The 10705-nt window shown below is 38.8% G+C and overlaps 1 protein-coding gene across 4 annotated transcripts in view; it reads right to left on the reverse strand.

The window, feature by feature from the left end:
* Positions 1 to 10389, reverse strand: part of CDKL2 (cyclin dependent kinase like 2) — a 36852-nt gene extending 26463 nt beyond the window's left edge. For all 4 annotated transcript variants that reach the window (XR_009701111.1, XM_061192379.1, XM_061192378.1 and 1 more), the window contains exons 1-2: positions 9938 to 10389; positions 7499 to 7697 (exon numbers count right to left, since the gene is read on the reverse strand). Coding sequence is in view for 3 of the 4 variants with exons in the window: in XM_061192379.1 (XP_061048362.1) it covers positions 7499 to 7666 (168 nt within the window). In the remaining variant the exon portion in view is untranslated. The remainder of the gene's footprint in view (positions 1 to 7498; positions 7698 to 9937) is intronic.
* Between the last annotated feature and the right edge of the window lie 316 nt (positions 10390 to 10705).

The raw sequence follows: 10705 nt of genomic DNA on the forward strand, positions 1-10705 counted from the left end.
TATCTTTGATAAAGGAGGCAAGCATATACAGTGGAGAAAAGACAGCCTCTTCAATAAGTGGTGCTGGGAAAATTGGACAGGTACATGTAAAAGTATGAAATTCGAACACTCCCTGACACCATACACAAAAATAAACTCAAAATGGATTAAAGACTTAAGTGTAAGGCCAGACACTATCAAACTCTTAGAGGAAAACATAGGCAGAACACTCTATGACATAAATCACAGCAAGGTCCTTTTTGACCCAGCTCCTAGAGAAATGGAAATAAATACACAAATAAACAAATGGGACCTAATGAAACTTCAAAGCTTTTGCACAGCAAAGGAAACCATAAACAAGACCAAAAGACAACTCTCAGAATGGGAGAAAATATTTGCAAATGAAGCAACGGACAAAGGATTAATCTCCAAGATTTACAAGCAGCTCATGCAGCTCAATAACAATAAAACAAACAACTCAATCCAAAAATGGGCAGAAGACCTAAATAGACATTTCTCCAAAGAAGATATACAGATTGCCAACAGACACATGAAAGAATGCTCAACATCATTAATCATTAGAGAAATGCAAATCAAAACTACAATGAGGTATCATCTCACACCGGTCAGAATGGCCATCATCAAAAAATCTAGAAACAATAAATGCTGGAGAGGGTGTGGAGAAAAGGGAACACTCTTGCACTGTTGGTGGGAATGTAAATTGATACAGCCACTATGGAGAACAGTATGGAGGTTCCTTAAAAAACTAAAAATAGAACTACCATACGACCCAGCAATCCCACTACTGGGCATATACCCTGAGGAAACCATAATTCAGAAAGAGTCATGTACCAAAATATTCATTGCAGATCTGTTTACAATAGCCAGGACATGGAAGCAACCTAGGTGTCCATCATCGGATGAATGGGTAAAGAAGATGTGGCACATATATACAATGGAATATTACTCAGCCATAAAAAGAAATGAAATGGAGGTATTTGTAATGAGGTGGATGGAGTTAGAGTCTGTCATACAGAGTGAAGTAAGTCAGAAAGAGAAAAACAAATACAGTATGCTAACACATATATATGGAATCTAAGGGAAAAAAAAAAAAAAAAAAGGTCATGAAGAACCTAGTGGCAAGACGGGAAGAAAGACACAGACCTACTAGAGAATGGACTTGAGGATATGGGGAGGGGGAGGCGTGAGATGTGACAGGGTGAGAGAGTGTCATGGACATATATACACTACCAAATGTAAAATAGATAGCTAGTGGGAAGCAGCCGCATAGCACAGGGAGATCAGCTCGGTGCTTTGTGACCACCTAGAGGGGTGGGATAGGGAGGGTGGGAGGGAGGGAGATGCAAGAGGGAAGAGATATGGGAACATATGTATATGTATAACTGATTCACTTTGTTATAAAGCAGAAACTAACACACCATTGTAAAGCAATTATACTTCAATCAAGATGTTTAAAAAAAAAAAAAAAACCTTTCCAACAAAGTATAATTTATAATTGTTATTTAATATTTTATGTAAAAGTTAATCTTCTGAAGACTCAGGGAAATCATTGTAGATTAAAATAAGAAATAAAGATTTGCATTTATAAGAAAAAAAAAGCCTTTCCAAATTACCAAAGGAAACACATCCAATGTTTAAAAAGTAATTAGGGACTTCCCTGGTGGCAGAGTGGTTAAGAATCCACCTGCCAATGCAGGGGACACAGGTTCGAGCCCTGGTCCAGGAAGATCCCACATGCCGCGGAGCAACTAAGCCCGTGCGCCACAACTACTGAGCCTGTGCTCTAGAGCCCGCAAGGCAAAACTACTGATCCTTTGTGTCACAGCTACTGAAGCCCGCGTGCCTAGAGCCCATGCTCCACAACAAGAGAAGCCACTGCAATGAGAAGCCCGCGCACCGCAACGAAGAGTAGCCTCCGCTCGCCACAACTAGAAAAAGCCTGTGCTCAGCAACAAAGACCCAACACAGCCAAAAATAAATTTTTTTTAAAAAGTAGACTATATAGAAAAATATTTTTAAAGTAGTAATAAAATACATAATATTATAAATAATAATAACTAACCCCTACATAATGCTTACTATGTTCCATTACCTTAAGGACAAAAACCCTATAAAATAGTTGCAATTATTATCCTGTTTTACAGATGAGGAAACTAAAGCACATAGAGGTTAAGTAACTTGTTCAAGGTCACACAGCAATAACTGGTAGAGGAGAATTAGAACCCAGGAATTGTAACCTCTGTCTTTTCCTGAAAACATTTCAGTTTTGTTTAGTTCCTCCTTCATGTCCAGAACATCTGCCTTATAAACACACCCAGACCTGCAGCTGACTTGTATACAAAATATTTAGATTTCTTATTCTTTTTTTTTTTTTTTTTTTTAGATTTCTTATTCTTAACCACTAAGCCATTCTGACTCTAGAGGGGAAAAAAAGGAAAACTAAGACCAAACTTATGTTACATCATAACTATAAATGGGCTAAACTTAGCTGTTAAAACAAAAGATTCCAGGTTGGATCACAAAGCACTTTCCAAATATATTAAGTGAATTAACGCATATCCATACAATGAAATACAATGCAGCAGTTAAAAAGAACAAGGCAGTTTTATGTCCACGGGTATGCAATAATCACTAAGCTACATTAAGTGGAAAAAAGGCAAGATGCAGGTCAGTGTGTAGAATATGCTGCCATTTGATATATGTACACACACCAGAATTCCTCTGATGGATACAGTTGCTTATGGAAGGTATAACTAAATAGCTGGTACACAAAGGTGGCAGGGAAATGCATTTTAATTTTATAGCATATTCATATGTTACCTTTTCAAAAATTAAAATAAGTAGATAAATAAAATTTGTATCAGTGTGTTAAAAGATAAACACGTTAAAATTGACAAGAGTTTATTTGAGCAAACATTGATTTGAACTGGGCAGCACGATACTGAAAGAGGTTAGGAACATTCTACTGGTAGAAGCTAAGGGAAAGGGTTTCCCTGGTGGTACAGTGGTTAAGAATCCGCCTGCCAATGCAGGGGACACAGGTTCGAGCCCTGGTCCAGGAAGATCCCACAGGCCGCAGAGCAACTAAGCCCCTGTACCACCACTACTGAGCCTGCACTCTAGAGCCTGCAAGCCACAACTACTGAGCCCTCGCGCTGCAACAACTGAAGCCCGCGTACCTCGAGCCCGTGCTCCGCAACAAGAGAAGCCACCGCAATGAGAAGCCTGCCTGCCACAACGAAGAGTAGCCCCCGCTCGCCACAACTAGAGAAAGCCCGTGCGCAGCAATGAAGACCCAACGCAGCCAAAAATCAATCAATAAATAAATTTATTTTAAAAAGAAAAAAAAGAAGCTAAGGGAAAGGCTTTTATAGAGCAGACATGGAAGCAAAGCAAGTAAATTATTTGATTGGTTCCAGCTTAAGTGGTTGCTTTACTTGGGAAAGCCTAGTTGACTGTTTGTGACTGGTTGTGCTTAACTTACAATGTCTTGACCTTGAGCATTTACAGGAATTGGGTCTGGCTTAGGTTTCCTTTGATTTGTTTACATAGGGTGCCAAGGCATTAGAGCCACCTTAGTCTAATGGCCTATTGTTTCACTTGGTTTTTTATTATAAGTACACACACACACACACACAAACTTCTAGTAAACTTAAATTTTAATAGGTATGTAGAGAATTCCCTGGCAGTCCAGTGGTTAGGACTCCACACTTTCACTGCTGAGGGCCCAGGTTCAATCCCTGGTCGAGGAACTAAGATTCTGCAAGCCTCGCAGCCAAAAAATTAAAACATAATAAAATAATAAAAGGTATGTAGACTTCCGGTTTCCTGTTCTACATGTAAGGAGCTTGGAAGTCTCCACTCCACCCTAACAAGTAAAAAACTGAGTAGACTAAAAAATCAACAACTCTTTTTGGATTCATAAGAGATGAGAGGACGTAGGGCAAACCACCGGCTCCAAGACTGGAGAGACAAACCAGCAAACACAGGGAGTCTCTGCTTACTGGAACAGAGACTCACGAGGGCACAGCTCTGTGGGAACCAATGCCAAGGTAGCAAAACCTGAACTGCAATGGATAAGTTATCGGAAGCTCAATGTGGCCAAGCCCGAGAGTTAAAAACTTCAGGGAAACCCTGTCACAGGGGCATCCACACAACACTGTAAGATGTTATTTCTAGGAGCTCAGCCAAGTTCCGATGGTAAATTTCGGAGAAGAATCTCCTTCAGCTTTCACAGGGAGAGGAAAAAAGGAATCATTTGGAAATATGCCACAGCACTCTGTCCTTAACAAGGCCTGCCCTTGGGGGGAACTAGTTAAGCAGAGCCTAACCAGCTGAGGAAGGGAGATAGCCAACTCCAGCCTACTGTAGCCATCTTATCCCACCTAAGGAGGGGAGAAAAAACCTGAAGAACACTTGTAAAGTTCACAGGCTAGCGGCATAGGCTCACTGAAAGACTGAGACCTAATCATGGCACTACAGAACACTTCCCTTCCCCCAACCTCACCACCACATTACCAAAAGCCTATTTACAGCACTTCCTTTTACCTGGTACGTCATGCCTAGCTCTGAAGAAAAAAATTACAAGGCATACCAAAAGACAAAAACCACGATTTGAAGACACGGAAAAATCATCAGAAGCAGACATGGCAGGGATGTAGGAATTATCAGACCAAGAATTTAAAACAACTATGATTAATTTGCTTAGGGCTCTAATGGGTAAAGTAGACAGCATGCAAGAACAGATGGGCGATGTAAGCAGAGAGATGGAAATCCTAATAAAGAATCAAAAGAAATGCTGGAGATTAAAAAAACAAAAAACAGGGACTTCCCTAGCAGTCCAGTGGTTAAGACTCTGCACTCCCAATGCAGGCGGCCCGGGTTCGATCTCTGGTCAGGGAACTAGATCCTGCATGCCGCAACTAAGGAGCCCGCATGCGGCAACTAAGAGCTCTCGTGCCTCAACTGAGACCCGGTGCAGCCAAATAAATAAATAAAAATTAAAAAATAAAAAAAATTTAAAAAACAAAAGCACTGTAACAAAATAAGAATGCCTTTGATTGGCTTATTGGTAGACCGGACACAGCTGATGAAAGAATCTCTGAGCTAGAGGATATCTGAGTAGAATGCTCAAAAACCAAAAAGGGAAGAGAACAAGGACTGAAAATCTTCTCAAGCATATAGAAATAGACCTAAGAAGATAGCGAGGAAGAACTGGGTCAAAATCAATAACAGGAGAGCAAAGAGAATTAATCTCAGGACTCAAAGCTGATTTTGCTATGAAGTAACAGATATGGAACTGAGGTTAGATTTTTGTGTCCTCTTGGGACTAAGAGGGAAGGAAGAGTCAAGTCTAAATGTCTTGCAAAGGCGGGGTCTTCCAGAAACCACCTCCAGTTTAAGCTGGGACCCTAAGGACTACACCTTCCCCAGTGAAAATGAATGGAAATGAACCAGTCCAGGCTTCACATCACCTGTACCTTGAACTTGGATTAACATACTAGACTGGGAGCATCCCCATGCACCTGGCAGAAGCAAATGAATATCCTCTGTGGAAGAAGATAACTTTTATCTATCTTAGCCTCAAAACATTTCTACAAATAAATTTCCAAAACCAATATCCAATATAAATAATAATGAAGAACACAGAAAACAAGACACTCTAAGCAAGTACTTTGAACTTACTGAGGAGGCACTGGGCTGGTAGTGTGCCTGTACCAGGACACGGAAAATTTAATGTAGATCAGTGTTAACTAGTAAAGGTAGTTAATCCCTAAGAGGGGTAAGAGGAATCCAAGGGATATGTAAAAATATAGCAGGGGCTTCCCTAGTGGCGCAGTTGTTAAGAATCCACCTACCAATGCAGTGGACACGGGTTCAAGCCCTGGTGGTCCAGGAAGATCCCACATGCCGTGGAGCATCTAAGCCCGTGCGCCACAACTACTGAGCCTGCGCTCTAGAGCCCATGAGCCACAACTACTGAACCCACGTGCCACAACTACTGAGCCTGCGCTCTAGAGCCCGCAAGCCACAACTACTGAAGCCCGTGTGCCTAGAGCCCACGCTCTGCAACAAGAGAAGCCACCGCAATGAGAGGCCCGCGCACCGCAACGAAGAGTAGCTCCCGCTCGCCGCAACTAGAGAAAAGCCCACACGCAGCAACAAAGACCCAATGCAGCCAAAAATAAATAAATAAATAAATAAATAATTTTTTTTAAAAAAAGGAAAGAAACTCAGGAATAATTGATAAATAGTGGAAAGGATAAATATTAGGTATTTATTCGAAGGAATAAAATCTTACATAGCATATACTCAGATCACAGGGCAATTGGGTCAAAAGTAAATAACCAAGGAGAAAAACCTAGAAATTTTCCACATGTTTGGCAATTAAGGAAAATGAGAAAGTATTTTGAACTGCTAATCAAAATTTCTAGGATACATACCAAGCTGTTCTTAGAAGGAAAGTTATAACCTTAAATGCATATATGAGAAAAAAAACCTAGAAATTAAAGAAGTAAGCATATAACTCAGAAGTTTAGGAAAAAGAACTGTAAAATAAACCCAAAATAAGTAGAAGGTATGAAATACTAAAGAACAAAAATTAATGAAATAGAAAAGAAATACACAACAGGGAAGATCAAGAAAGCCAAACATTGGTTCTTTCTAAAGATAAATAAAATTGATAAACTTCAGGTTAGACTGATGGGGGGTTGGTGGCGGGAGGGAGTTAACATAGCAGGTCTGAGACTTCTATCCCTAGAAAGTTGGCTTGCAAAGTGAGCCCTTGTTTGCTACCTGGGTACTTGGATTTCAGAAGTGTTCCTTCATTTCCAGAACTGATAAAGTGGCTCACTGTGCAAACAATATGGTTTATGCTGAATACCTGCATTTCTTCTGAGAGTCTGGGATTTTGTTATGAGCCAGGCAGGGGGTACCTCTGTGACAAGGCCCCAGGAAAATTCTGGGCACTGAGTCTCTAATGAATTTCCTTGGTAGACAATATTTCACACGTGTTGTCATAACTGATTGCTGGAGGAAATAAGTGCATCCTGTGTTAATCCACTGGAAGAAAAGTGACAGGTTTCCTCTGGAATTCACCCCATGTGCCTTTTCCCTTTGCTGATTTTCCTTTATATCTTTTCTCTGTAATAAATCATAGCCAAGAGTACAACTGTTTGCTGAGTGCTGTGAGTCCTCCTAGTGAATCATCAAACCTTGCGGTGGTCTTAGAGACCCCCAACACAGTTGTTGGTAGATAGATAGATAGATAGGCAGATAAGAGAGAAGCAACAAATAATATTAAAATCATGTTTATATTTATGAGATAAATGAATATGTATATGTAATCTTGTTGTTTACTGCCAAAAAAGAAGAAATTTATACTTTAAACCAAGTTATGGAAATAAAACAAATATAAAAACAGCATTTTTTTTAAAAAATTACTGTCACTCAAGAAACAACTCATTTTTTTTTCAATTCAATATATGTGATAACTTACCTTTAGTAACTTGATTTCTCGCGTAGCAATTTTTTTAACCATTTTGTCATCATCACTTTCTAAGAACTTCTTAATGGCCACAATTCTTCCACTATCTTTATTCCTACACTTCATCACCATTCCATAGCTCCCTTCTCCAACCAATCCTAGGTTCTCATATTTTTCCATTTTAATTAAAAACCAGTAGGAATTTTTCTTGCTGTGGAAACCAAAACATAGAGTTAATTATGTTGAGTATATTAATTTCCTTCACCCTCCCAAATTAATTCTTCCACACCTGTTTTCCATATTAGAGCAGACACTGCATCGATGGCTGTCCTGTGTAATGTTTCTGCATCTAAGTTATGTTTTCAAAATATTCACATACAGTTCATAATAGACAAGGCAAATGGAATTGAAGCCATTAACTTCAAATTTAAATTACTAAATGTCATGTTAATGAAATTTCAATGTATTTTTAATTAAAATAAAGCAATACTTGAACTATTATACAAAACAATAACAGTTTACTTTAGAAAAACACAATTCCTTTTCACTTTAAGGTGAAAAAGGCACAAGTGTATTTGGTTACAGTGAAGATAAAATTTATTTTTTTACATCAGGTTTAAAAGATCAAAGTTAAGGATCTTTATGCGCTTTCTGGTCTATTGGGAAAAATATTACCAAGTTAACACTAACAACTTCTGATCAACTATTTTTCTTTACTTTTATTACCATAGTAATTAAATTCCTATATTGAACATATAAAATAACAGCAATGACATCACAGTATGTAAGCAGATTTTTAATAATTAAATGTTAGTGTACCAAATACAGTATTTCAAAAATCCTTTTAATGACTAATCACTATAAGTATGATTATTTGAATTTTGTGTTTAGAATTCTTTTACATCCCATTATATGACATTTTCTGGATGAAGGCAATCCTAACAAAATCTTTCTTATTTTACTAATAATTGGTGAAGGACCAGCAATCATTCCACTACATATTTTGGTATAGCAAAAAACTTTTCAGCCCAGATACGGTTAGATTTTAATTCATAAGTTTTGATCGCCATGAAATATAAAAGCTAATAAACTACAACTTCAAAGTTAAATTTATTTTTACAATCTGATTGTGAAATTAAATTCCAGAAGCAAAGAATAAAAAATGTTTCTGTTAATCCCAACGTGGTTCTAAAAGTTTTGGGAGGAAAAAAATAGTCTATTGGTAACTATATATTCAAATGATGATTCATAGTTGAATTTTTTTTTAACCTGATAATATAAAAACACTCATTCATAAAACTTGGAAAGAAAAAAAATTCTTACCTATAACATTAGTAGTGTACCTACGGCAACCTAAAATTAATTTACCCAGATTGTGAATTGTGATGTTTTCCTTGCTTCCCTATTGGTACACTGATGACAAAGACAAAACAAATATCCTCTTTGTTCTAGCAAACTGTGATAATCCAATGTATACAATACATTTTCAACAGTTTACATTTGACAATTTAGGGGATATATACATAATTATTATATATATAATAATATAGTATATATATAGTTTTATATATATATATATAGTTATATATATATAGTATATATACATGGAAAGTCAGAAGACTGATCTTCGGGAGGGAAAAAATAAATAAATCCCAGTCAACACCAACCCAATTATTTCCTTATTTTACTACCAGCTTTGATAGTAGGTTCTACTATAAACTGTTTACAGAACAGTGTCTCTGACACTTACTTTCTATACATTTGACATTTTAACTTCCATTTAACCTCTATTAACTATTTTTAAATAAAATGTCAGTGTTTGAAAAAAATCTCTCAATGTATTCTCTCTCTCCTTTCTTTAATTTTTTTTTCCTTCCACTAAAACAGCATATTTTATTAAGGACTAGACTTTAGGCTTATCATACCAAGGACAAAAATAGCTGGAATCTATAACCTGGATCATTTTAAAACATTTGCAATATTTGGAAATGCAAGGTGAACACAGTTAAAATTACCTTAAGCATGTCTAAGAGGTTCTGAAGCATGTCACAAGCTAACATTCTGCAAGTTGACTACTCCAAGTGTATTCTCCAACCAACTGCACATTTGGTCACAGCACACTGAACACACCTGCTTTTTCAAGTGGCACTTCCCATAAATACTTTAAAAGTATCAAGGCTTAAAAAGCCTCTTGTTTCCTGAAACAGTTACTCATAAACCATAACTTCTCATGCCTTCTACTTGGGAATGTTAAGGGTTATACAAACTAAAAGGAAACCTGGCCAATTGGCAATGTGATAGTTCTGGACATGTGTCATGGAAGCATATGGTTCTCATATTAATAATTTAGATAATAAAAAAATGCTATTTTTTATTTTGTTAAAGACAGGTTGAAATCGCTTATAGATAAAAGAACGAGATAATAGAAGCTTTCAAAAGTATTATACTTACTGTTTCTTTTAAATCCTTTGGCGTGGAAATACCCAAAGGTTTTCAACTTGGAAACAAAATTGAGGTGAAATGCATCTCGTTCGCAGGTCTAAAAGATGCTGACTAGCAAACTAGCAATTCTACTGCTGTCGCGATTTCTTCCGCAGACACAGTCAGGGGTCCCAGGTGAAGCAGGCAAGGAGGCCGACTGGCCTCAACCCACCGCAAGTTCACACTCAGGAGGACCGCGGGCCGCATGCTGTCGTCGTCAAGGCAACGACCTCACTCTGTCCCCAACCATAGGCACAAAGTCTCCAGAGAGAAAAGGCCGGGGTCTAAATGCGTCCACGGCAGGCACCAATACCTGTTAAGGCCAAGGCCTGTAGGGAAGTTAGCTGGGGTGCTAGGGCACCGCCTCCCAGCTCCTAAGGCGCCCGGTCCCTGCAGTCTGTGAACCTGCTCGGCTCTAGCTAGCCCTGGGCCAAGGCTTGGCCACCAAGCTGCAAGGGGCGGATCCTCACCCGCCCGGGCCCGCCCCCGAGTGCGCCAAGCCTCCCGTGTTCTGATTGGCTGGGTTCTGTCGTCGAGATCTCTGATTGGCTTAGCGCCAGGCACCCATCCAGTTCACCTGGGGCTTGGCTCAGGTTCTGATCACTGATGCGCAGACGCCAGCATCAGCACACACCTACCTTCTCAAGTAAGGAAGCACCTTTCTGCCTTCACCGGGAGACTGCTCTTCGCGACTGAGGACAACAGGCGATTCTGGTGCTCACGGAGAGGCTAAAAGTG

This window comes from Eubalaena glacialis, chromosome 5 (assembly GCF_028564815.1).
Source record: "Eubalaena glacialis isolate mEubGla1 chromosome 5, mEubGla1.1.hap2.+ XY, whole genome shotgun sequence".
Classification (NCBI taxonomy): Eukaryota; Metazoa; Chordata; class Mammalia; order Artiodactyla; family Balaenidae; genus Eubalaena; species Eubalaena glacialis.